Source organism: Fringilla coelebs (genome assembly GCF_963513975.1).
Source record: "Fringilla coelebs genome assembly, chromosome: 15".
Taxonomy (NCBI): domain Eukaryota; kingdom Metazoa; phylum Chordata; class Aves; order Passeriformes; family Fringillidae; genus Fringilla; species Fringilla coelebs.
The window spans coordinates 8,576,124-8,603,771 of NC_140041.1; the positions used below are offsets into that span (position 1 = coordinate 8,576,124).

The 27,648-nt window shown below is 42.7% G+C and overlaps 1 protein-coding gene across 3 annotated transcripts in view; it reads left to right on the forward strand.

Moving 5' to 3' along the window:
• FNIP1 (folliculin interacting protein 1) overlaps positions 1 to 27,648 on the forward strand; it is a 64,662-nt gene that overhangs the window by 19,161 nt on the left and 17,853 nt on the right. The window contains exons 1-10 of one of the 3 annotated variants that reach the window (XM_084216058.1): positions 1,031 to 1,608; positions 8,196 to 8,322; positions 16,653 to 16,796; positions 21,045 to 21,145; positions 21,400 to 21,474; positions 21,976 to 22,067; positions 24,488 to 24,571; positions 25,568 to 25,639; positions 26,486 to 26,621; positions 27,152 to 27,353. In XM_084216058.1, coding sequence (XP_084072184.1) covers positions 1,598 to 1,608; positions 8,196 to 8,322; positions 16,653 to 16,796; positions 21,045 to 21,145; positions 21,400 to 21,474; positions 21,976 to 22,067; positions 24,488 to 24,571; positions 25,568 to 25,639; positions 26,486 to 26,621; positions 27,152 to 27,353 — 1,044 coding nt within the window. In that variant the 5' untranslated portion in view covers positions 1,031 to 1,597. Of the gene's footprint in view, positions 1 to 1,030; positions 1,609 to 8,195; positions 8,323 to 16,652; positions 16,797 to 21,044; positions 21,146 to 21,399; positions 21,475 to 21,975; positions 22,068 to 24,487; positions 24,572 to 25,567; positions 25,640 to 26,485; positions 26,622 to 27,151; positions 27,354 to 27,648 lie in introns of those variants that run through there. The other 2 variants (XM_084216057.1, XM_084216059.1) reach the window with 2 other exon arrangements.

A 27,648-nucleotide genomic window follows, 5' to 3' on the forward strand; every position in this document is an offset into this window, starting at 1 on the left:
ATTTCTCCCTGAACTTAACCCATGAGATGTGTAGCAGAACAGGGAGCTTTGTGTTCTGCTTTGCAATCCATTCCAGAGGACAAGCAACATCTGTCCTTTTGGGATTGTATGGTCTTGGAACCAAAGTCCATGAACAGGTGTGCCAGTTCACCCACTCTGTGATACAGGGGGAACCATCAATAACATTGGTTTGTGGGATGCAGTGGAACAGGAGATCCTGATGATAAATCTATTTTTTCTGCTTATGTATTTAAAATACTGGCAAAACTTATAGGTTTTCAGACACTGGGGGAAAAAAATAAAGTAGGAACTATGATGCTGTAGCCTTCTGCCTTCATGTATTACTTGAGTTTTATCCAAAGATGATAAAGAATTAATAGTATGAGTGATTAGCCCCGCCTATCACAAGACTAGATGGCTTTTAATGTCTGAACGCCCAATTCCTTCTTCACTTCCCCGTCTATCTGTCTCGTTCCTCCCCCACAGTTTAAAGTTTGTTAAATAGTTCTTTGCTATTTAATGTTTGTTAGAACGCGCTTTGCAGCTGTGATGTCTGGGTACCCTTCCTCGCATGACCCGGAGCACAATCAGCGAACCTTGTTCACAGCCACCCGGCTTGGTCGGGTTTTCTTTCAGCGCATTATTTTGCGTATTTAATTTTTTCCTCTCTATGGCCATCCAATTGTCTTGCATATGCCCGTTTCTCCCCTTGTAATATTAATGAGCCCTCGCCGAGCGCACAGAGCGCTCTTTGTTCGGAGCGGGGAGGGGGAGCTGCGCCGGGCGGGATGCGGGAGTCGCGCCGCAGAGGCAGCAGCGAGCGGGGGCGGCCGGGGGCTCCTCGTTCCCCTTCCCCGCCGAGCCCCTGCCTGGAGCAGCGCTCCACAGCCGCCGTGCAGGGAGGGCTGGCGGCCGCAGGTGGCCCGCGGTGACAGCCGTGTCACATGATGGCTGTCAGCGCGGGCTCGGCCACCCGCGCGGCCGGCCTGCGCCGGGAGCATCCCGCCGCTCCCGGGAATGTGCGGGCCGGGGGTGCCGCCTGCCTGGAGGCCGCCGTGCCGCGCCCCCCCGTTCCCCGCCGAGCGGGCTGAGTGCCCGGCGGTGCCCGGGACTCGCTCATGAGACGGAGCCGGGAGCGCGGCGGCGGACGGCGGGCGGATGGATGGCACTGACAGGTCCGGGCAGCGCTTGGCTTCCCCCTGAATTACGCTGATCTTCTCTGCAGCGAGCCCTGGAAGAGACGGAGGAGCGGAGAAGACGGGCGCTCTTTCCTCGAGCAGAAATCCCAGGCTGTGCAGAATTGTGGGGCAAGGATTTGCGTTATGAAACTGCGGGGCAGCGCAAACGCAGGCGGGTGCAAACCCCGACGCTGCTGTCCTTAAGGTGGTTTCTGTGCTCCTGTTGCTAGGATTAAGGCTTTGCATTGCAGCATGGAGAGTCTTTTGTTTGAGTTAAATTCAGACCTCTTGATATGTCACCTGACAGTCTTGTGGTTTTGGATGAATATGGCTCATTGCTATTATTAACCTGAGTTGGCAGCCAGGCACAACAGGAGTTTATAGGGATTTTCAAAAGTGGAGCTGCTCGGGCGACAAAGATGCTTCCCAGGTATGGTCACTGCACAGTTCTTGAGATAATTTTAATTATTTGAAAGCATATTATTTTCCCTGTGATGAAAATACTTATTTTCCAGAGATATGAATCTTCTAGAGACTTATTTTTTTATGATTCTGACTATAATTTTATGCTAAAGGACATGATTTTTTTTGCCTGAATTGATTCTATCTTGTAACTTTGTAAAGGGAAGTGCAGTCTGCTTGAATAATGTAATTTTGTTCAGTGCTAGTGAATTTAACTGAAAGGAGCTGTGTCTCATTTGTGTGTGGTTTTAATGAAAACATATTTCAAGAGAGCATGAAACTTGTGTGTGTATGTGCGTATATTTTGCATGCATACACGCGCCTAAATCAGCTAAAACCTGAACAGGTACTTTTTGAAATAGCATAAGTGAAGTAGTCCCAAAAATATTTTATGAAATTATTAAGAGTGACTGTAAATATTGCAAGGTGTGTGAATTGCCAAATTATTCAACATATTACACAGCTTTAGCAAAATCTTCCCACTTCCCACCAATTTATTTTCAGTATAACACTCCAGATTATGATTACTGTGTTGACTAGGCTGTACCTAACCTGTCAATGTTACATCTTTTTGCTTTTGGAAAAGCATCTGGCTCATGTATTAGACTTTGGAGTATAAATTAGGTATCTTAATGAGAGTCAAGTGACTCTCATTAGAAGGGAGAAAAAATGAAAACAAACTAAAGTCAGCTTCATATACAGATAAAGAATTGGAAAGAGCCAAGGAGCTTGGCAGGCAGTTGAAGTTCAGGTCCAAGTTTGTTATACCTGTGAAATACCTGGCTGATGTACTTTGTTCCTGGTGTACAATATGTACTTAGTATAAGCAGCACAAGTTTCCTGGAGCTCAAGAAGTGCATCTATTCCAGGTGAGGATTGCTAAGCTGGTAAATAATGAGACTGACTTAGAGATGGAGCAGGGAGCTGACCTCCACAGTGCTGCAGTGCCTGTGGACATGTCACCCTCTTTCAAGAGAATAAAAAAGCAGGGGGCTTGGATTTATTTTTTTATATTTTAAAGAAACATTATTTCCATGGGATCAACCCACGTCACCACTGCAAGTAGTCAAGGGTGCTTGTCCCTGAGATGATCCACCATCTGTCTATGCTTCCATGCTACCCAGAACCCAGGTCCTGTGACTTCTGTAAAAGCCCAGCTGAGGTCACCGTGGCAGAGGGCAGAGTCACCCAGGGCGGGTGAGCTCCTTCGCAATCCAGCCTCGAGGGCTCCCTGCCTGCCCCGGCCGAGGCACCAACGCTGCTTTTCTGGGTAGAATCAGCAAGTGCTCTCCACCACAGTGACACAGCCCTGACATGACCTCAGCTCTTGTAAAGACAAATGTTTTGCAAAATTTTTTCTAAGAATAGGCCCCGTAGTTTCTCTGCTTTAGGGAACTTTCTTCCTCCTCGCAGCCTTATGGTTGTGTTGTGTCACCAGCACTTAAACGGAATCTCTCTCTTGAAATGCCAGCTTTGCAAACCAGCCATGCAGCCTGGATCATCCTTGTCTTGTGAATCCTGAGAAAGTTCATTTGTGTTTCAGGTGCCGTTGTTAAAGAAATAAATAACCTGCCCATGCCTCTAAGAGGAGATGGTCTTCCAAAGCTGCAAGCATCATTAATACACATTACAGTTCTATTTTCATTGTTTCCAAATTAGTTGTGATCTTTCAGAATGGTCTGTGCAGCTGTTTTGTGCAATAATGGTCAAATAATAAGTGAATTACTGAGATACAGTAAGGAAGTATTAAAGTATTTAGAAGACCTTCCCCATTAATCCTATATAATGAACTTTTGTTGTATCTTCTCAAAGCCAAAAGAAAAAATCTAATAACAGATAATAGAAATCAGTAGAGGTGTTTGGGCAGGAGAAGGCAATTCCTAGTTGGAAAAGGCATTCAGGGCTGAAAGAGTATGATAGGATGGTTGGACTAGGCAAGGATCTTTCCTTCTGGATTTGATCACTCTTCTCTGTAGCAAAGTAACTGCAGGATCCTATCTACTGGGCTGTATAGGTACAGGTGAGTGTGCTTTGATGTAGGTGTACATCTCCATGGAATGTGGATATAATCTGAAATCCCAGTGCACTCAGTGCAACAGTCTTTTATTTACAATGTTAGCTCTTCATGACAGATGCAGCCTCTGTCAAATGCTTGTGTAGTAGAAGTTGGCTGGGTCTAAGCACCACTGCAACAAGGATAATACCTGGAGAGTCATCTTCAGGTGCTGGAGATAAGCTCTGGAATCCCTGTGCCTCTGTTCTGAAGCTCACCTAGCAGGAGTGAAGGAAGATGTTTCCTTTTGCCAGAGCCTGTGAGGGGAGCATGGGACAAGGTGGGCCCGTCTGCTCTGCCGGGCTGTTCCTGTCACCCTTTAAAAAGGTGCTAACATGTAAACCATGCAGAACAGATAAGCTGGCATAAACTATAAATATCATTTGCGTAGATGCATTTAAAAATAGTTCCAAGTGATTCATCACCAGGCAATTTTTATAACTATGGGTAACATGATGTAGGAAAACAATGGTTTGACTGATAGTTTCAACTTACTTTTTACATGTTTAGTCCTGTTCTGATTTTGAGCAACCTTACTTTTTAGAAAACTCTTTTCTAGTTCCTACCTGCTTAATATCTTGATCATTTTGCTTCAGTTGCTTTACTTTTAGATTTCTAAAGTATCTGTTTTTATTTAAAAGTAACCAGACACAGTCTAAGTCATGTTAATATAAACAGTTTTAAAAGTAGTCTCAGCCAGGAGGGAAGATAATACTAAGCTAAACCTTTAATGTCATGAAGAAGTGGTGTTCATGTTCTAGGTGGGAATGAGGAGGAAGGAATGTACTGGGATTCAATTACAGGGGAAAATCCTGTATTTTAATTGTTGGAGTGGTAATGAAGCATTTCTGTGTCTGTTGTGTCATCTATTAAAACTTGCACAGAGTGAAATAATACCAATTTACAGCCATTCAGTTCTTGCTGAGAAACCTTGATGGTGGTAATAAACTCCAGGAATACAAGAAAATTCATCCTTAGAGAGCAGTTGGCATTCTGGATTGCTATGAATCTCTATAGTAGAGGTGTCAGGAAGCATGAAATGGATTTGGTAGTGTAAGCTACAGGTGATATTTCTTGTGATTGAAGGTAAAGAAGGCAGAAAACCTTACAGGATGAAAAAAGGGAAGATCTGAACAGCAGTTGGGCTCAAGAGTGAATATGCTTAAAAATACCATTTTTCAGATCTTGGTCTCATTGTTGCTAGTTTCTAATAATTCCATCATTAATAATATGGGATTTTCCCATTCTCTCCCAAATATTTCCTTTTCTTTTGCACTCTGTACTTGCACAAGTAGGGGCAGTGCAGGGGCATTGGATCAGATGCCTTCCAGAAGACCCTTCCAACCTCAACCAGTCTGTCATGGTGTGAGAGCTGGTTTTGTTTCTGAAACATTCCATACAGCATTTATACATCAACGGATTTCCACTCCTTATAGGTATTTTTGAACATCTCATTCAGGAGGAATCCCCACTTGTGTAGTGGAGATCTCCACAGGAGCAGTGTCCTGCTCAGAAGGAATTTGTTTGTCACCAATTTTTCTCTTGCTCCATGCCCGAGGTCACAGCGCTGTGTGGCAAAGTCACAAACACTTCTACTGGTGAAAGGTATTTAGGGTTTTCTTGGTAGTGGTTCTTATGGGGTTTTTTGCCCTGGGTTAATTTTGAGGTTCTTCTTTTTTCTGCTAAGTTTCAAGGAGAGATCAGAGAGTGGCAGATAGTTCATGCAGGTAGAAGTCCTCATTAAGAAACTGTCATTTCCAGAGCAGTGTGGGAAATGGAGGCTCACCTTTCATTATCTTTGCTAGAACATTTCATTCTACATCTCCTGGTTTTCCTGTAGGAATCTCAAGAAAACATCAGTTAAATGTCAAAGTTAGTTTCCATTTATAAACAGAACTAATTATATTCAGAAGATCTAGGTCAGTTTTCATCTGCTGAAGAGGAGCGCTGGAGTGCTGCCCTGTTATGTTTGTTTTGAGAATGCCTCTTGCATGCAGGAATTTTATGTTTCTGGGGATAATCTATTCAGATATCAAGCTTAACAGTATTTTAAATCTGCTAACAACAAAAGCAAAGCTCTGTGTCCTGCTTCCCCCTCACTGGTGGGGGTGAGTTGGAGGTGCCAGGCTGCCTTCTGTTTACTGTCTGTCTGAATGAACTTTCCCCCAGCTCTCTGAAAGGCTCTTCTGGTTTGGGAAGTGGCCCGCTATTGCCAGGGAATGTTTTTGCAAGGCTGAAATGTGCTTAAGGATGCTATTATGTAACAGAGATAGCGCTTCTTTGGAATTATCACAAATTATATGGATAATAGCTACTAAATGCTTGTCTAGAGAAAGTTAAAATGTCATGTGAAGAAGCTGAGAAGTAAACAAGCTCTTGTTACTTTCATCAAATATGTTTCTGAATACAGCAAGAGTTTTATATTTAGCTTTCTCTCCTCTTAGTGTGTAATCTGCTCTTGGAGCTTTTTATAAGTAGACTTTCCTAAGATCTGGAACAGCTACTGCCTTCTTTGCCAGTAATTTCAAAGTCAAATATCAAAAGTACTAGGTAATGGAAGACATGCTTTTGTCTGAGTGTGAAGGAAATTCAAACGCGTTGCAAGGGTGGAGCAAGCAATCGCACCATTTTGGCAAGCAAGTCATTGTTATTGTCACACAGTTTCTTTATAGGAACCACAGTGGCCTATCTGGAAAAAATGTTTGTTTCTGGACTTCCACTGATTCCACTTTAATATATGGAGTTGTTCTTCCAGGAAGCCAGTTTATCCAGTGGTCCTCCTCACTTCTAGCCAAAGTCATGCTCCTAGCAGTTACCATCCCCAGTTCCAGTGCCTTTTGTGCCTCTCAGTTGGTAACACCCCAGGCATGTGTCAAACTAGGGGCTTTGTTTTCTTATATTTTCTGAAATGCAAGATGGGGTTAATTGGGAGAGCCTCCAGTAAATGTAAGCTTGGCTCTGAGTTTGTCACTGTGCTTGGGTTTTGGTACAGAGTTTGCTCAGTTTGCTCAGTCTGCATTTCATGTGGGCATTTCATGCTGCAGGTAACATTTGGCTGTAGGTGCCCAAATGAGGGAGCATGGCTCTTTGCCCCCAGATCTGGACATGAAGTTATTTCAGCTCAAGTTGCTCAAGGTTTTCTTTCTTGTAATAAGCGGATTTGGGCATTTGTTGCACACCATCTTCTCTGCAGCTTCTGTTTTTCTCTCTTGTTGCTAAATGGTGGGGATAGGCAGATTAGGAAATAGATTCCATCTCAGGAGAGTGTGTAACTGTATGTCTTGATGCTTAGTTTCACCTCACTGGGACTACACTAGCTGTAAAACTTGTGTACCTATACTGGAGCATCCTTAAAAGCTTCTGATAGGTGATGATGGCTTTGGTGGTCAAATGGATTTTCTGCTGGAACTTGTTGGTCACATAAAGCATGGGTGTAGAGCAGGAAACCCTTGGGTGCTGAGTTAGAAGAGAGGAAATTTTACTGCTGTCTTGGAGTGTAGCATGCTAGGTTTAACCCATGTTGTGGATGTCTTTTTGCTGAAATACACGTTCAGCTTCATACAAATTGGGACTCTGAATCCTTCATTAATGGCTGGAAAGTTCCAGTGCCTTGTTTCTGGCTTCTTGAAGTTCATGCTAACACTGCTTGTCTAAAAGCCAAGAATAAGGAAGACAGAATTTCACTTGATCTAGGAAATGGCTTGTAAACTAGCTGAAAGATGATCCCTGGTGGTTTCAAGGATACAGCAGATATCTTGTTTCTAATCTTCCAAGAATTGATATGATGTCAGTGAAAATGGATTCCCAAGCCAATGGATGACAATGCTTGCTGGGCTTTAAAGTGATGGCTGGCTTTTTAAATTGAAAATTTAAAATGGTGGCTACAAAGCACCCTTAAAGAGAAGATTATGGAATGGTTTCCAAGCTTGATCCCTGCAAGTTCTCCCTCTGAGACCTCCTCTGGAGTAGTGGCACTAAGGAAGGTTCCGAGACTTCAGGAAAGCTCCTTCCCTTGGAAACCAGTTTGGGAATAGGTGTGTTAGGACTGCTTTGTGTGGTTTGCTGACCGTGCCCTTGAGTCACAGTGGCTTGTGTGGAGAGAATCAGGTGGTTCTCTGAAACCACCCTGTGATTATTCATCTTGGGGTTTTTTGTGTCTTTAAAAACAAAAGCTAAGGTCTATGATGTTGATTCTAGATAGCTGGAACTTGAAGAAAACATCACAAGAGAGAACACAAGATCTATTAATGCTGCACACACATCATTTTGTGCAGTTGTAGAGGATTGGTGCAGTTTATGACAGTGTAATTTGGCACATGTAGGGGAAAGAAAAGAAAACAAAGGCTGTAGTTCTGGCTACAGGATCAAAGGGTTTGATGAAATGGCATTGACTTTTCTGGACTCTGTTTTAATCAAGTTGTATATACAGATAATGTAAAAAGAGCAGTGTAATAAAGAGTTGTGGTAATTGATCCTTCTGCTCTTTTCTTTTTCAATTAAAGCTGGCCTTTGCCGGAGTTTGACCCAAGTCAGATCCGACTGATCGTGTATCAGGACTGTGAAAGAAGAGGACGGAATGTTTTATTTGATTCCAGTGCTAAAAGAAAACTAGAGGATGTTTCAGTGTCGGTGAGTATTTTGCTAATTTACATGTTTATAGTTGTATGTTTTCAAATGGCCAAATTGATAAATTGCAAACGCTCTGCTTTATTCACATTGACATTTAAACCTTGGTTATATGCAGGGCTATATTTAAATGCCTGTTAAGTTGCAAATTATTCAGGCTTCAGTGGTTTCACTTTTACCAGCTTTAAATACTATAGGGATCTCTTCATTCTGGGATTTATGTACTTTCTGCTCTTTCAGCGAGAAGGATTTCTTTCTGGGGCTGCAGCAAGCAGTGCTGGGGGTTGAAACAGGGCCTGAACTGGGATTTATTGATCTAGTTTTGTGCCATGGTGGGGTCTGCATTCTTAATCAGAAGGTCCCCCCAGCCCTGTGTCCTTTTATCAATTGTTGTTTGTATGCTTTGCTGACAGTTTTTTCACACAAAGTTACTTGAAAACTCTGTTTTTCCTTTTCCATGATTTGCATGGTAATCTATTAATTGAAACTGAAATGGATGTGGTCAGATGAGGATACTTCCTTCTAAGGGCTCTGGACAGAAGATTAATTTCTGGCCACAGTGCTACTCAAAGTGGTGGTATGAGGCTGGACAACTTATTTTGCTGCTTTGAACTTCCTTTTCCCCATTTCTAAAAACATTCACAAATCATTTTAAGCTCTGCAAGCAGAAATCATGGTGTGAATTGAAATTAATGATTCCAGCTGCTTTTACCTATAGGACTTACAGAGGTCCTTCTGTAAGCAGGAATGCACAAAATAACACATTACCCCCAGGCCCTGGTTTTCCTGCTGGATATGGGAGTTCTCAAGAGCAAGAAGATTTTTCATCCAGCTTTCCAAACTCTTCCAGCCTGTTGCCAGCCTGATGCTCTTAACCCTGGTCTCAAATGCTGTGTCCGATATCCAAACCTCTGGAATCTGTGTCTTACCAGGCACAAACTTCCAGGCTTCTCCATTGCTTACTCCAGTGTTTTTATAGCCATGAATCAAAATCCCAGTATTCTAGTTTTTATAGAGAATTTGTGAAATAAATCAAGTTTCATAAAATGTTAAAAAAATGTATCTTTCTTTTTTATTTAAACTTGTAAGAATGGTTCTACTAGTTCCTGTTCTTCCTGATGTTCTTGCCAGGAAAACAGGTTTTTAAAGACAGAAGATCTTTAGAAGTGGTTTATTGGTATGAATTGCTGGCTGTACTTACCACTATTACTTCATTAATAAAAATAACTTACAGTATAAATCCTCTTGCCAGATTTAAATTAATTTCTTGAAAGTCTAAAACCTCTTTAAGATAGATGTATACTTGCCCACTGACCTTGCCAACTTCACTGCTTTGGGTTACTTCAGAAAGCTCATTGACTGTGGCATCTCAACAGCCACAGGATAAATGGCTGATAATGGAGCTGATAAGCTTCCATATTAATCTTCCTTTTTTCTTTGCTAAGGGGGAGGGAAACAACTGTAGTCACAATCTCCACTTGAGAGTAGTGGAGGAAAACGCTTCCCAGGGCATTTGAAATACCCAGAAGTCATCTCCAGGAACTTTATACATTTGTCTTTCATAGTATTAGGAGTCTTTGAAAGTGGATATATTGAAACATTTGCTTGCCATGTATCTGCTTTCTCCAGCATTCAGATAATGTCATGTCAGGCAAAACTTCTCTCATAAAACAAAAGTTTGCAGGTAAAAACATGCAGGAGAGTCTTCAGCTGGGCATGATGTGAGCTCAGTGTGGGTTTGTGCAGTGAGCAGGATGTACTGGCCATTTTCAAGGAATTGCATTGTTCCTTTCTCTGCTCTTTATCATGATTTTCACTAGCAAAGACACACCCTGCCTATACAAAGCCAGATCTTGGCTCTAAGCACATTCCAAGGCACTCTTGCCCTTTTGCAGCCAGCCATGTGTGGGCTGGGCACTCTTTGTTCTGAAAAGGGTATCTGTTCAGCACCCCAGTTTTTGTGCAAGGCTTTCTGCATCTCTTCCCCCTCACCCCCATTTTCTAATGTGACTTATACCTCTGGATCTACAAATAACATTGGGCAGACATTTGGAAGAGTGCCTGGCAGTGGCCAGAGTGTTCTGGTTCAAGTCAAAGCAGTCTAGCACAGAGAATCAAGAGGGTTTCACTTTGCTTTTTGGTGCTGTGCTCTTCAGTTCCCATTTTCTGTTGCTTATCAGACATGAGAGGAATTGTAATTTAAGAGTTGTATGCCTGCAAGGTGAGATGTATTTTGGTCTGGTTTATTATGTATAATCCCTACATATGTTAAAAGTTGTGTGTGGCTGAGGCTGAACCTGGCTCAGGCATTTGAATTCTGTAAGGGAGGGTGTGGTCATAAAATTTAAGGAGCATCAGAGAAAATCTTTGCAGACACAGATGTTTCAAGAAATGAAACAGTAAGCTCTGGATTTTTGATCAGTGAAAACTGCTGAGTTTGTGCTCACACCAAGCTGGGATCTCCTTAGTAAAGCATTACTAGATTCATCCTACCTGTGAGGGAAGTGTGGCTATCACACAAATAAGGACCTCTTGTTTTTGTTGGCTATTAATTCAGCCTCTTCATGTCTTCAGTAAAGGCAAATATTAAGTAGACAAGAATTTGGAGAGGGTTTTGCACAGCAGGACACTGAAGGCAGTCAGGAGTTTGCAGTGGCCATTGCAATATTCTGATTGCTCAGGAGAAGTGATGATTCCCCCAGCCTTGCTAGAGTTAAAGGTGCCAGGGAGGCTGAGCAGCAGCCTGGTGAGGGAGGAGGGCTGGAGGCCATTCCCCACACCGGGAATGTTGGCCCAAGGCTGTGCCAGGCGCAGATCTGCCTCAGGCAGCTGTGGGCACTTGGCAAGTGGGAGGCAGAGAGATCCCCTTTGTGAGTCCTATACCTTTTTTGGTGCTAAGCAGGAGAGGTCCTTCCCCAGCTTTCCAGGGGATGGGCTATTGATCAGCTGGGCTCTGGAAGCAGAGGGGAAAGGCTGCTGCCTCCTGAGCATCGGAAAATTGTGTGTGTGAGTTCTGCCAGGGTATCCCAGAAAGAGAGTGGCTGCCCCTTCCAGCCCTGTGGCACTAGGTCATGAGTAAATGCTTCAGAACAGCCATTTGCACACTGACTGTACCAGGGCAGCCTGTGGTATGAGGAAGAGGCATTACTGATGGCTTTACTGAACAGCCTCTGTCCCCACCCAAGCATCCACATCCCTTGGAATTCTATGGGCAAGCTTGTGGGGTTGAGCCACTGTCTCCTCTAGAGAGTTTTTGGGTTTTTTTTTGTTCCTGATAGCAGTAAGTATCTCATTTCTAATGAGACTGTGTTACTTGATGTGCAGGTTATAATGTTACAACCTATGACTGCTTTCTCCTGTTAGACTCTGTTCTGTGCTCCTCTGCTCCTCCTGCTCTGACACCTCCTCTCCTGCTCTCTGCTCCCAGGTGCCATCAGCCCCGCTCTCCTCCCTGTGCCCTGGCCTATGCTGAGTGCCTGAGCCAGGAGCTGTGTGTGAACACAGGTGTGCTCCTCAAAAAACTGTGGCACCAGACCTCCTTTGAATTTCAAATAAGCACAACAAGCAGCTCCTTCTCCTGCTTCAGGTGCAGCAGCCAGGTGGCCTAGGCAGTGCTGGGCTGTCAGCCTCAGCTCTGCCTTTCCCTGTGCTTGGTTGGCTTCCCAACCTTGACACTGCATCCATACTCAGCTCGTGCTAAGGCTGCCTTGTGTTTTACTGTGTGGTGCAGGAATTATGTCCCCATAAGTGCCAGTGTGCAAAGGCCAACTGAAGTATGAGGAGTTTGCCTCCAAGGGCTGGTAATTGATTGGGATAAGGATGCCACAGGAATGGTGCCAGGAGGGAGTGAGACAGGGATTAACTGTCTCATTCTAATGCTCATTTTCCTTTCTGTTTTGTCCAGTGGGGATTTAGGACAATAGAGTGGTTAACATTGGGGATCTGGCTGGAGAGAGGTGCTGATGGGATGTGTAAGAGCTAAAAGATTTCCTAAGTTTGAAGATCAGCCTAGAGAAAGGTTTGAAGTACAGGGAGGAAGGGGGGGTGTCAAGAGACCATGAGGAAGAGAAGGGAGGTAAAAAAAGGAAGGACCCAAACTGCACTGTGCTGAGCAGAGATCTAGAGTTTTGGGCATGTGGTAGGAAAGGGGGAAAGACAAGGAATCAGAGAAGGACAGTGACTTGTTGCCAGGACCCAGAGGCAGAAGAAGGTTTTCAGAAATAGCATTTGTTTTGGTTTTCTGAAGAAATGAGAAACCTGGGGTACAGAATTTGAGATGTAGAGGTGCCTTAGTGAAGTTCAGTTTGGAGAATGGAAAGTTCACCTCTTCCACTAGTTGTCTTTATCTTTGAATAATTTCACTAAAAGGTCATATGATACTTGATCTCCTTCAGTGTCAATTTCTTTTACTCCGAATGTCATATTTATCCCAAAGTAGAGAAATGGCACGCTGCTTGAAACAAGCCAGGATTAGCCACGTGTTCTGATAGACTTCAGCACTGGATAAATGTTGAACAGCAAATTGCTTTGAGGGATTAGTAATTGGATAGTGAGCCTCTTGCTTTTAGGTGAGTTGTGTGAAATGGAGACTCTGGACTCTGTCTGAGCAGAGTGGAGCAGATGGATAAAGCTGTAAGCACAGAGATCAAGTCCCACCTTCTTAGCTCAGCTTATTCTCTCTAAACAGACATGGAAAAATACTAGTGGAGTAAGGGAGCACAGGGTTGTCTTGACTTCTTTCACTGACCTCTGAGTAACAGAGGAACTCAACAACTCTAGAAATGAAGGAAAACTGCAGCACTTGACAGCTGCATTTTAAGAAACATATCTGGATTTTTACATGAGCACTTGAAGGGGAGGAAGGAGTGCCTGTTCAGGTTACTCCCATGTGTTAGGTGAATACATACATTTCATTGCACATACAGACCAACTCACATTAATACAGCAAAAGAGTTAATTTATCTGTTTTGAAATATTTATTATTCTGGAAAGCCTGTTTTGAAAATGAGGAACAGGGCTCTTGAAGAGTAGCAACTTTGCTTGGTAATAGAGATTTCTCTATCACTGCCATCATAGTGGTATTTGAGCACCTGCTGTTGCAGAGAGGTAAAAAAGAGTAAAGCATATGATGACATTTCTTTTCCCTTCTGTCACTCAGTCACAGCCCTAACACACCTACACAGACTCTGATTTAGTTCAACACACCAGGCTCCTTTCAACTTTCTTGTTATCCCCAAACCAAAACCTGCCCAGCAGAAATTCCTCTTCCTCTTCACAGCACTGGGCATGTTTTTCCCACTTGCTGAGGAGAATAGAGAGTTTGTGTCAAAGAGTTAAAAGGCTTTGCTGACAGATGTGGAGAAAAGAGACTCCAGAAGAGGAACTGAGGAAGAAAATGACTTTGTACCCTGTACCCTATAAAGACATTTTACTTTTAAGTTTTCTTCAGATCTACCTGATAGGTCTGCAAGACTTTCAGCAAATGATGACCTCTAATGTCAGAACTGGGACTGCCAGAAGTCTTTGGAGCTGGGTGGTATCTGCAGTGAGCTGGCAGGGAGAGAACAGAGTGTGACCCCAGCAGGGAGAGCAGGGTGGCAGCCAGGAGCAGAGGCATCCTTCCAGCAGATGTTCTGCTCTCCAGCAAAAATGGGCATTTCAGAGCACTCCAGCACCACCCTGCCCAGGGATCAGATTTGATGCAACTTGCTCTAATTGGGAAGAAAATTCACAGCTTTGAAACATTCCCATGTACAGTTCTTAAATAATGAGGTTATTTTTTCATTTTTGGAAGCCTGGCTTGAATATCTTTGGAATATTATGTGAGAATGCAAGCAGTCCTACTCCTTTGATGGATAATATCTTGAGATTTGTAGCATCTAAAATTTCATTGACATTTGAAGTCAGAAATTGCAGAGGAGAGGGTCACTGCAAGTACTTGATTTCATTGTGCAAGGAGTTCATCTTAAACACATGGAAGTTTGTGAAAGAGCAAACACCAAAATTCATCAGTGATCTGCATTTTAGGAGGGATTTACTGTTCACAAGGTTCTGAAAAGTGGGAGCTGAAAGATTCTGACCTCATTTAAAGACTCCTTGCAGGAGTTTTGGTTCATTAAACTCTGCTGCAAAGACCAAACAGCCATTTTCCTGGTTTGCTATTTAAATTAGGCAACTATTACTGCCAGTTACCCGACCACCCAGTGGATCTGGGAAAAGCTGCTGTGCAGAAAAATGCAATGACAATGAGAAAAAATTATGTAAAAGCAATTGATTTGCAAACTCAGCCTATTCTTTTTAATGCACAGAATTTTATTTTTTCTTGTAAAGTCAGTAAATGCATTTCTACAGTCTCAAGGAAGCTTAGTTATAATTGTAACATTTTAGAAGGAACTTTCAACATCTGATGGAAAATGCAAGCTGAAATGTGGTTTGCCTGCAAAAGCTGCTGTAACCCTGTGGATTGTATGTGGTTTTATCACATGATGCTTGCTTAGCCTAGGACATTGTTGTTTGTGTCAGAGATAAAATGCAATTCTAGTTCACGAGCTCCTACTGAAGTCATATGATGATCGTTCACATGTTCCAGCCATTGTGCACTGTGCTCAAGCCACAGATCCTCAGAAGCCATTAGCAAATCTACATATTGCAGGATTTCAACCAGCTTTCTACTGTGTGGAAAGGAGAGGACACTGCTGTGTGTCAGGAAGGCTGACAGGGCTGGGGGAAAGTGAGCACTTCCCTCCTCTCTGCCGCAGAGTTACTAATTCCTCTGCACATTTTTCCTTGAGGCTTTCTGTGGCAGCAGCTCTCTAAGGGAGCAGCAGTGAAGGCTGCCACGTCGGGCTTTATAATCCTGGCCATTTTCTGCTGCTTTGCTGACCCTCACTCACAGTTAGGGCCAAATTTGAGTCACCTGTCCCTAAAAAAATAACCTGGACAACCTAGGACAGAGGCATGGGACCCCCATCCCTCCACAGCAGTAAGGCCAGTCATCTTTCAAGCAGCTGTTGCTGATTATTGAGCAGTTGTGGAGTTATTAATGTGTGCCTTGGCTATTTCACACTTTTCTTTATGCCTTTTCCTTAAAAGTTGAGACATGGCCATGTTTTTGCATGGAGAGGAAGCTTGTGACAGGGAGCTGTGAGTCCAGAGATGAAGCTGTGACATATAACAGCACTTCTGTGTTCCCATCTGTCCTTAAACCTTGCTTTCAGCAGGGTTTGCTTCCAGCTTGCTCTTACTGGTTTGGTGATTGTGTAGGAAATGGTAATTAAGGAAGTCTTAGGGCAGAGTTAGTGTGGAATTTTGAGCAGTGCAGACTATTTCTGTCTCCTAGTGCTGCCTACCAGCAGATGTAAATAATGCCAACCTTACGGGGGTGTGCTGAAGTGTAACGAGTGTGTGAAAAATACATTGAGATCTTTAGGTGAAGAGGGTTGACGATGCCAGTGCTGTGTAAACTGCATTAACTTGGTGGATGCTGATTCTGCTCGGGATGCTGGGATTCTCCAGGGAAATCACAAATGCTTTTAAATAGTGAATGAAACATAGTGAAGCATCTCCCATGCCAGTGATTGATAATTCTCTGTGTGTAGAGTGAACACAGATCCTGCCCACCCTGTACAGCAGTTCCAGCTCCATCTGGGCCCTCTAAACTCTCTGCTCTGCTCTGCTTTGTCTGAATCTCTATCAGAATTTACCTTTTGGATTGATTCTCCATAATTTTGCAAATCTTTTCTGCCTTCTCTGTAGCACTGTGTTTTTCAGCGTTGTCCATTTTCAGCCTCACAATTCCCTCCTACAGAAAATGTAAGGAATATGTCACCTCTGTGCCACTTGAGAAAGACTAGGGGGCTTAGACACAGCTATGAGACATCTCTGAAAAACAGGATCTTTTCTCTCCACTTGCCTTTGTAACATGAATCTCCTGATTTCTGTGTTATTCTTGCTTGATAATTAATGGTGAGCTGCTGCTTACACTCCTCTGTCATCTGCACTCTGGCAGGCACAGGGAGTAAGGTGGACATTGCCATCCTTCCTTTAAATGCTTTGGTATCATCCTCTCTCCTAGTCCTGGGTCTAAAAATGTCTACTTAGGAAGATGGAGTTGTAGTGACCTGTTGGCTTCTGGCTAATTGGAAGTAAGAGAGTTCAGCCTTCCTTTGGACAGCCAGGCTGCAAGAGATATGATTATATGTTCTATTACCTGTTTCCTGGGGCATGAGCCTTTCAGCTGCTAAATATCTTACTTAAACAGGTAAGTGCAATGCTACTAACAGGGATTTCAGATCGTGGGTCTTAGTGTGTCACATGTGTTGTCTTTATTTCAGAAACTCTGCAGTGATGCTCAGGTGAGGGTTTTTGGGAAATGTTGCCAGCTAAAGCCTGGAGGAGACAGCTCTTCTTCCTTGGATAGTTCAATCAATTCATCCTCTTCATTCTCTGATCCAAAAGAGCAATGCCCAAAATACCAGGTGAGTCACTTTTTTTTCTCCATAACACATGTCAAATGCTTCACAGCAGGTGAAGCACAACTTGAAATGAGAGGCTGGCAGTGGAGAGCAGGTTTCAGTCAGAATCAAGACCTTGGGTATGACTCAAGAATGTTTAACACTGTAGCTTTGGGTATTATCAAGTCTAAAACCAACCAGCTGGTTCTCTTGGGATGTCTTGAATGGCAGCAATTTCTCCAGGGCATTTGTTCCATTTTGTGACCCAGGTGACAACACTTATTTGGTGCGATCAGGCTAGGCACAAATATCTTGGTGTACATGAAATAGTCTATTTCATTGTCAAATGCCAGGGAAATAGCAGAGAGACACATTGTCTGTAGGCATGGTCTGTGTAACAGCTTTTTAAGGGATTCAGTGCACTTGGGTTCCATTTTATATAAGAGATTTTGGCCATGAGAGTAGCTAGAGTCATCTGACACGGATATATTTTTGACATCTCTCCTTCCACAGATCACAAGTGTTTTATATTAAGCCACCCTAAAATAGAACTAAGCCCTTTTCACTCTTTGTAATGAACTAATTGTGTGTTTGAGGGAAGCTGCTATCTCCACAACCTGCTCTGGAGTACAATACTACTGATGTCTTAATCTCCCACAGATAGAAATGAAGAAGCTTCCAGTGCTGACTTTCCTACTGTCACGTTAACTCCTGCTATATTTGGCAAGCTGTGTATTCTTGTTTTCTCTGTCTCATCACACTCTTTTCCACAGCTTGGGTAAGGTGGCTGAAGATCTGTTTTCCGTTCCTCCCTTCCTGGCAGGGCATTTGCTGTGGTTATGAAAGGAAGAGACGTTTCTGTCAGCAGCTCCCTTCCAGCACAAAGCAACCTCCTTTGTGCACTGTGTGCCCAAGAAAAACCATGCCCCCCACTACCCAGAAACTGGCTCTGCTCCAGAGCAGGCTCTCTGCAAACAATGCTCAGTGTTACTAAAGAAAATGAATTTTAGTGTTTGGCATGAGGGTGTATTTTAAAGCTGTGGAAAGTTTTCCTTTTGAAGTTCCCATTTCCTCACGTGTGTCACTCACTCAAAATGTTACTGAGTTGAACTGAAATCTCAGTGGCTGTGTGACTGTGCCACACACTTTCAGCTGAAGTTGGTTTTCCACAGCATATTTATTGTGAACTATCTACTGCATTCATCAGACTCCTTCCAGGCTTCCCCAGCAAGTGAGCAGAGGGACAAAAATACAAGAATTCTTTAATGTGCAATAAAATTTAGTATTGGCTATGCAGAAGGGCCAGATTAAGTTTGTCCAGACTTCACTCAGCCTGGCATTTCTTACTGCTGTGTCTGTAGCCTCAGAGGTTACTTACTGCAAATCCAGTATTTATAAATTCTCTTGTTTGTTTTTTGTAAGGCTGTAAAATGGAAGTTCAAATAATGTAATACTATGGGATTTTTAAAATACTGCTTTATGTTTTCTTGTTTAAATACACTTTGATTATATATGAGCAACTTTAATTGCAAGGTGAAATAGGATTTGTTCCAGGTTTCCATATTTGTAATTATGTCCTATATTTAACACTTATTTCCTTATTGCCTTTTTAATTTACAGATATACTTAGTTATTGACAGGACAATATGTACAGTAAAGGGAGTATTAAAAGCTGTAAATATGGTCAGAAATGTAATTTCCAAATCATGCAAATGTTACTATCTGGAATGTGCTAATGTGCAATCACAAACACTTGTGGGTATTTTATGATCAGTTTTGATGGGAGCTCTAAGCTGTGACCTGAGGAGTTGGTTTGTGTCCAGGCTGTCAGTGCCCCAGGCTGTGCCCTTCTTGCCAGATGCTCCTTGGCTACTTTTTGTTTGAGTTTTTAATATTTAACCCATTCCCCAGTTGGTTGTACTCTGCTTTGGTTTTGAGTGACCTGTATTTTGCAGCATTAGAGGCCCAAAGAGTTGAGCTGCAGCAGTGTTTCCATACTAAATGCATGAAATATGTGTCTTTGGTTCTGCATGGTAAAATTACTGTTATTAATTGTAGAGGAAATGCCAGACTGAACAGGCCATGGGCTCATCTTGTCACACTCTGCCTTCAGCAGGGCTTGTCTGTCTTTCAGAGGAAAGGGAACCCCCTATAATTAAATTTGAAAGCAGCTGATTTTCACTTTAATTTGGCTGTCTGACAAAGAAAATCAATACTTTAAGATAAAGTATTTTTACTGAGCTTTAGAATGATATTTTCACAACAGCAGAAAGTTGAAATCAAAACCCACCATCAAGGGCTTGACAATAAATCAGAATTGTGTCCTTCATTTGGAGATCTGCAACAGATTTAAAAACAACAATCATAGTGTGAGGCTGTAGTAATTTGCAGTGTTCTTAAGACAGGATTTTGTGATGCTGGCAAACCTGTTATTTCCTGGAGTCATTAACATCTATGCTGAGATTTCCTTGGAGCTGCTGGTTCATACTGACTGGTTTTAAATTCTAGTTTTTCCAGTACTGCCTACAGTGCACCTGAGCAGTGGGATGTCCTGGGAGGCAGAGATGCAAATTTCACTGAGGCCCAGCTAATGGTCAGCTTTTGCCCTGACATTGAACACTTACAAACCCTGGAGTTGTACCCTCATTTTTACAGTTGTGGTTTCTGTTTTCAGTCATCCCCTCTCCTGGCAGGGATAGATTTCAGAGGTTAAAAGTATGGCTGTTAAAAGTATCATCAGCTTAATTGAGAGTGCTTGAAAAGAACTAAAAATTGAGAAATGTTGTGAGTGTGCTGCCTTTTGGCTGATGAGCTTTTCCTTGTTCCTGCTCTTGTTCTGTGGGCTGGTGTGAGCAGGAACACTGAGTGGGATGTTCACAGCTATTCTTGCTGCCAGTAGGGTCTGTGGTGGGGACACCCTGACCTTGGTGTGCTCCAGGCTCACTGTCTGACACTGGCACAGGTTGTCCAGAGCAGCTGTGGCTGCCCTAGCCCTGGAAATGTTCATGGCCAGGCTGGACTGGGCTTGGAGCAGCCTGGGCTAGTGGAAGGTGTCCCTGCCTATGGCAGGGGGTGGAACTAGATGAGCTTCAAGGTCCCTTCCAACCCAAACCATTCTGCCATTCTGTATTTCTGTGTAGAATACTTGGCTATTCAGGATTCTGGTTGTTCAGAGCTTGCATGAGGAATATGGAGATGCACTGAGCATCTTCCAGCAGAGCTGTTTCTGTGAGTGGTTTAAGGGATCTTTTGGAAGGATTACTCCAGGGAATGGAGTACTACATGCTATCACACACTTTGAAGGAAATATGTTGCTCTTTTGCCCAGGGTCAAATCTCCTCACCTGAGAACTGTTAGTGAGTTCTGAGTTCTAGTGAGTTAAAATGTAGTGATCACTCACTAACAGGCTGAGCTCTGTTAGTGAGTGATCACCACATTTTAAATTATTCAGGGCAAGGCACAAGTGGAGACCCAGCACTTACACTCTGCTGGCCTGGAGGTGAAACAGCCCTGGACAAAGGGACAGTAATCACAGTCATTGAAAACACACAAATAAGAAGTCTGTCTGCAGAGCAGTTGTCTCCAGTTGATTGCCTTGAGTAATTTTTTAATTTTAGGGTTTTGTTTGCAGAATTTGCCCTAGCCAGTGATGAAGCAAAATGACTTTGCTCCTTGGTATTTAGCCTGTGTGCCTTTTACAGCAAGTCCTGCCACCAGAGAAGCAGGAATTGCACCACTTTAGCCTGGCATCATGATGCTGCAGCTCTTTCCTGGTGCCATCACAGATGCACCAGGGAGAGATTCATCCCATATAAAATATCATCCATGGATAAGTTATGAATCAGTCTTTGTCAAGTAAACATTGGTCCAGTTTGGCTCCATTGCACAGTCTAACATCTCCAGTGAACTGCTGATTCTTCTTATCAAGCAGGAACAAGGTTTAGGCTTTAATTCAGTGAGATGTGTTAACACATTCTTAAAAGTTCTGTTCCCTGGCTCAGTGCTGTTGGAATCTGCTTCTTCTCACCTAGGTGGGTTTGGTTTGTTGCATGGTTTTAGTGGTTGAGCTCATAGCCAGTGTGAAGATCACCTTCTCTGTTAGCATTACCTTGATTAAACTGTTCAACTTTGCATGTTCAACAGTGTTCCAGCAAGATATTTTGCATATTTATCTTTTAAATAAGGAATATTTTTTCTCTTGTGTGTTGCCTTAGTAGAAATGTGCCTCTAAAATGTTTAAAACCAAACGTTGGTGGATTTGATTTTTTGCAGGGTTCTCGGTGCTCCTCAGATGCCAACATGCTTGGAGAGATGATGTTTGGCTCTGTGGCCATGAGCTACAAGGGCTCCACGTTGAAAATTCATCAGATCCGGTAAGAATAACGTTTTGCTGCAGGTGTTTTCAGAAGACTCACTCCTTAGTGCTGATAAACAGTGAATTGAATGGCACAAGTGCAGAGTAAAATGGATTTTTGTGTTTGCTTTAAAGTCAGTCTGATGTCATTTATGAAATAAAAGGCTGTTATGTCGTGTTAAGGTCAATAAAATCTGAAGGGCTGTGAAATGGAAGGCAGAGCTGTCTTGGCACTGTTTGGGACTGACATCTTCCCTCCTCTTCCCTCCCCAGCTCCCCTCCCCAGCTCATGCTCAGCAAGGTGTTCACAGCTCGCACGGGAAGCAGCATCTATGGCAGCCTGAACACGTGAGTGCCCTGCACTTTGTAGCTATTGCACAGAAGCAGGTGGATGTAAGGACACACAGGACTTTCTCTGGGCCCTCCAGATTCTTTCTCTAAAAAAATAACTCCTTGCTCCATCCTGTCCGTGGTGTCCTCACCTTGCCCTCACATTTGTCTTCACCTCAGCTGGCTCTAAGGGAATGAATGAACCATTCCTTCCATGCTGAAGGTGAAGCTTGGTACTGTGAGGTACAAAAGTACCTACCTGCAACCTTGGGGATTCAGCCCAAGATGAAGAAAAATACAAAAATATCAAAATGCAAAAGCATTATAAAAATATTTTACAAAAATATCTGTTTTCTGTTATTAAGTGACCCACCTGAAGATGTGGCTTAGGTGATGAAAGCTTTTTCTAAAAGCCTGTGTTCTTACCTTGTCTGTTCCATTTTGGCTATAAAGAACTATCTCTCTATTCTACTGAAATGCAAATCACTGGTTTTGTTATATGTTTTATGTTTGTTATAGGTTGCAGGACAGTCTTGAGTTCATTAATCAAGACAGCAATACATTAAAGCCTGACCACAGTACAATTATGAATGGACTTCTTGGGAATATAGGTAATTGCAAACAGATTTTATTTGCTATATTTTTAATTGAGTAATCATAGATTCTAGAATATGAAAATATTTTAAATAGAATCAAATTTTAAAAAAGCTAAAGATGTAACAGAAAATTAATGCTGATGGAGCTTGGAGGAGAATAACTTGGACTGTTCAGGGAATTAGCAGTCATTCAGTATACACAGCTGCATATGTGTATACAAAGTACATAATAGAAATATTTATATATACTTAAGTTCAAATACAGAAAATGTTGGAAAATAATTTTGTAGAAATTCCTGAACAGCATATCTCTGATCAGGCAGGACTGATTCTGCCTGGCTCAGTTCCCTGGTTTTATTGTCATTAATAATTCCTGTTCTGCTCTGTACTCTGCCCACCTGAGCACTTGTAGCTGTGTGTCCTGTGTGAGTCTCAGTTAACCTCACACAGCTGTGCTGGAGCTTTGGATCAGATCAGACAGAATATCTTTGTGTTCTCTCCTCTGACTGACCATGGCAGCTAAGCAGTCTTGAGAAACCATCTGGTGTCCTCAGTTCTCAGCTTCCCTGGAGGAGCTGTGGGTGGAGGCTCCATGAACATTAGATAACAAAGGTCTTGGCTTTTCCTCTTGGGAACAGTTGAGCTGATAGGACTGCCTTTGGTGCTTGGTTGTCCAGGGTAGCAGCCTGATCCATGGCTCTCTCCCCCCTTTCTGTTCATTTTGATTGTTGACTTTCCAAGCAAATGTCTGTTCTAAGTGGAATAAGGGGGTTATTTTCACAATTGCTTTCCAGGATATTGCTGTGTGTAAAATATGCTTTTATAGGGTTGTAAGTAAGGAGTATTTTTGATGACTGTGTTACTCTTAATGGGTTTCTAACTTTGATGTGGTTCTAGATCTTAGGGGTGTCTGCTGCTTTCCTTCACATTGACTTTGCTAAGACTGTGCCTGAGCGTGGGCTTAAATGCTTCTCAAGCTCATGAGCTGTATACCTCATTAAAATAATTTGTAAGAGAAACCAGTTAAGGTTGGAAGAACCTTACAGCCTACAAATTCATTTCCCACAGTCCTTTTAGGCTTCAGTTGTGATTTTTACAGTGAATCTGAGAGACAGGAGATCACCTTCATCTACTGTGAGGGTTTGCTGTGGCTTGTGCCTGGCAGAAGTTTGCTGTAGCATTAGAGTGATCTAAACTGCAAGTTCCAGTTCAGATAAGGCAGCTCTTAGGCATGGAGTGATTCAGGTGTAGCCAGTGCCACCTGTTCCCCTGTGTCCAGCTCTGAGGTGACTCTGGTGACTGCCCCAAGAACCGAGCAGGAGGTATGGGCACCTCGGGGCAAGGGTGTGGGGCAAGAGGCACAAGGTTGCCAGCAAGAAGAGGATGCTGAAGTTTTCTTTGTGGTTGAGCTGCACAAGTTTTCAACAGTGTTTGTTTACAGTTCCCCTTTGAGCACAGAGGGAACCCTAGGTAAAGCAGGGAGAGGAGTTAATCTGTAACTGCAGCATTTCTAACAACTGTGCTCAGCAGCAGAGATTGCTCCTGACTCACCTGTGACAGGAGGAGGGTTTATGTGTTTTGGCTGGGAACTGTTTACAAGGTGTTTTTTTCACATGTGCTGGTTAAAAAAAGCCAAAGCAGCCCTGGTCATGTGTTCCCTTTGATGACTGGAGGCCTGAGAGAATGGAAGGGAGCTTTGAGGTGCAGCTTTTGTGTTTTGTATAATCAGGAAACCTTGAGTGAGCGTTGGCTTCAAATATAGGAGGGGGACTGGCAATTAACTCTTTAAAAATACATATGTGTTTTTTCTGGCTCTGTATACAGTAAATACAGTGTTTCCCTGGTATATCTATAGTCCAGTATTACTTTTAAAATGAACTACTGAGACTGCTAACATTTATTTTCTATGTGATCATTTCACTCAACTTATGTACTGATTATTCTCAGAACTACTTCAGCCTATAATTTTCTGTTGGTTCTACTAAGATGAATTCCTGCCTTCTTTCTCCCCCTTCCTCCTTCTCTTCAGAAGCAGTGTTCCCAGGCACCCCACCAGTGTGGATGTTAAAACAAACATTATACTCTGTGATGAATCTCCTGTTTGTGGTCAAGTTAGGCTTTGAGCCTGCATAAATTAATCATTTTTCAACCTTAAAATTAAAAAAAAAAAAAAAATCCCTTTTCAAAAGCCCCATCCTTGTATGGGAGACAGTGGAAAGCTGGGTCTATTATTTTAATCTATAAATACTGTATAGCCCAGCTGTGAGACTCATCCTCGCATCAGCGTTCTGCTAAAGCCTCAGAGCTGTTCTCCTGCCTGCGTTACTCTGCATTTATGTTGGCTCAAACCTTTCCCTGCCCTGGCCCCCTCCCTATGGACTGTTCTGCTTTACTAACCTCATTCTCTGATGTGTATTTTACGTTTTGCCATGTAGGTCTTTCCCAGCTTTGCAGCCCCAGGCGGGCATTCTCAGAGCAAGGTCCGCTCCGCCTCATCCGGAGCGCCTCTTTCTTTGCAGGTTTGCTGTGTGCTGTGTGCTGTGCTGTGGGGCTAGTCTAGCTGGGGTGACAAACTCTGTGGATTTGTAGTTTAGCCCTGCAAATAAGATCTCATCTTTCAAAAAAAAAAAAAAAAAGAAAAACATGAACAGTGGTGTAGTGGTGTTTGCTCCCTTACCTTTCTGGACACATTGCTTAAATCCCCAGAGGACAGCAGGCATTAGACAGTCCTCTTTGGGATTGTCTGTGTTGTTCTGTTTTGGAAACTTAAATACTTAAATATGGAATTAATATTTTTGGGGATAATATTTCACAATGATGTCAAGCTATTTTGATCTGGATTGGTTTCAACCAAACTGTAAAAATTAGAGCTAAATTAGAGTAATTCAAAATGGACATTTCTTGCTTTTAGTGGATCTTATTTCCATGGCTGAGTAGCTTTATTTCACACAATATTTGTAAAATATATCACATTTAAAGACTGTTGAGCCTGACACACCTTTGATCTTGTCTATATGCAGACTGTGAATCTGGACAGCTTACAGCTTAGTTGAACAACCAATGCACTGCTCACAACTTAAAAGTTTCAATTTCTTAAAGACAGCATTCAAAATTCCTTTAAAAATACATATCTAATACCTGAGAAAGCCAATATAAGAATGAAGTTGTGTTTATTTTGAGTTTTGGTTGGGTTTTGCCTATACATTGAGTACTACAAATGTGACCAACATCCTCTTGGTACAATAAAATTTTATTGAAAATTATCTGTGGACAGAAACAAAGTCCTGGTTTTAGTTTGCACTAAAATAGGTGTATGGACTTGAGAAAAACACATACAGCCTTCTTAGGTAAGTGTTTTGGTTTGTTCAGCTAAGCAGCCTTTCTTGGTGATGGCCTTGTGCAGTGCTGTTGATCTGAATTAATGAGCATGTTTTTGTTTCATTAATTACATGGAGATCTGCAAACAAGAAAGGAACTGTACATTCCCCTGCTAATTGGTATTCCTTGTTTTACAGTTCACAGCAACCCTATGGATATGCCTGGGAGGGAGCAGAATGAGGACAGAGACAGCGGTATAGCAAGATCTGGTAATGGCAGTTCCATGTGTTAACCCTATAAACTCCAAAAATATTCATTTGTCTTGGGATCTCTGCACATCATGAAGTAGTGCTGAAATGGGATTGTTCTGGTTTGCTCTGTGACATTAATGGCACCTCTCTGTACAGGTCCAGATGGTGCAGGTGTTGAGGGTGTGTGTTGGGCACCCCACAGTAACCTGACAGCAGTGTCTTTTATTAAACAAGCTGCAAATAAGCAAGGCAGATTTAATATTGAAACAAGCTTGCAGCATTTCTAATCAATACTTGCTGTCATCTCCTTTCCAAATCCAGGAGGCCAGGCTGGATGGGGCTTGGAGCCACCTGGTCTAGTGAAAGGTGTCCCTGCCCATGGCAGGGGATGGAATGAGACGAGATGAGCTTTCAGATCCCTTCCAACCCAAATCATTCTGTGATTCTGTGTTCCTATGATGGTAATGCTAGAGCATGAATTGGCCTCAACAGCTCCCCTTTCCTCCCTCCAAATTCAGGATGTTGGTCACTTGGGCTAGGATTGTAAAGGCTGTTAAAGGATGTGATCAACATTACTCCTTTCCACAAGGAATTTATTTCCTGATACTCAGGTTGCTGAGCAGGGTGCATCCTGTGCATTACCTGTTATGAAAATCAGCAGGACTGTCCCACCCTTGTCATGATTGCATGGCTTGTTAATGCAATTATAAACTGGTTATTTTTATATTAGAAACACAGCTAAGCAACAGAGAAGACACTTGAGAAGCAACATCAATATCTCTTGAGAGACTTGTTTTAGTTGCTGGTGTTATATTCCGAATTCTCTTTTTTCTGGAGAGGTTTTTATTCCTCTTGTTGTTGCAGCATCTCTCAGCAGTCTGCTGATCACCCCGTTTCCATCTCCGGGCTCCTCGTTCAACAAGAGCTGTGCCAGCAGCTACCAGCGGCGCTGGCGGCGCAGCCAGACCACCAGCCTGGAGAACGGCGTCTTCCCTCGATGGTGAGCTGGCATGGGAGGGCTGCCTGCTGCCCCTGCACCGCTGTCAGCCTCATTCTGCTCTTGCAGATGTGCATCTGCTCTTGCTGGTGCTTTCACTGGGGTATTTACAGAGGTGCAAGTCAGGCTGAACTTCTTTAGTCTCTGTGTTCCTCATGGCGTTCGTTGTGTTTTCACTGACTGGAAAGCCTTCAGCAACATGTAAATCTGTAGGCTGTAGTTTTGAGGATAAGAAGCCGTAAAATTGTACTCAAAACACAAATTCTTGGCAAGAATGGGAGAGAACTAGAATACCAAATTCTGATCCTACGAACAATTTGAATCTGGTTCCCGAATTTTGTGATTGCAGAATCAATTACTAGTTGTTTGTAAAAAATCACAAAGGGGTTGTTATCAAAGATGATGATTTGACAACAGATTCAAGCAAAAGGTATTTGTTGAAGTTAAATGTTTAAGAACTGAATCACACAGGAAACCAAGGTACAACTTTAGCAGTGGATTACATTAACTTTCCCTTTTGTTCCTGCTCCAAGGTCCATGGATGAAAGCTTCAACTTGTCAGATGACAGCTCTGGTCCAAACCCAGGAATTGTTAGGAAGAAAAAGATAGCAATTGGGGTTATCTTTTCACTCTCAAGAGATGAAGATGAAAACAACAAATTTAACGAGTTCTTTTTTTCACACTTTCCTCTTTTTGAGAGTCACATGAACAAACTGAAGAGTGCAATAGAACAGGTAAACACAGTTCCTTTGGCTTCTTGCACTTGTGTATGTTCTCCCAGCCCTGTCAGATTAATTTCTAACTCCTGTTGCTAGTTACAAAAGTGGGATCAACTTCATGTTGGGTGTGGGAATTGCATCAATGCAGTTAACACTTTGACCACTTTTATGTCTTGAATAGTGAAAAGTACAGAAGAGGCAAAAGCTGCAAACGTGCCTCACCTGTCTTCCCTCAGATGGGAAAGCTGGCACTTGGACCGTCACTTTATCACTTAAAAAAATTATTTGCATGACCAGTTGAACAAAAGAT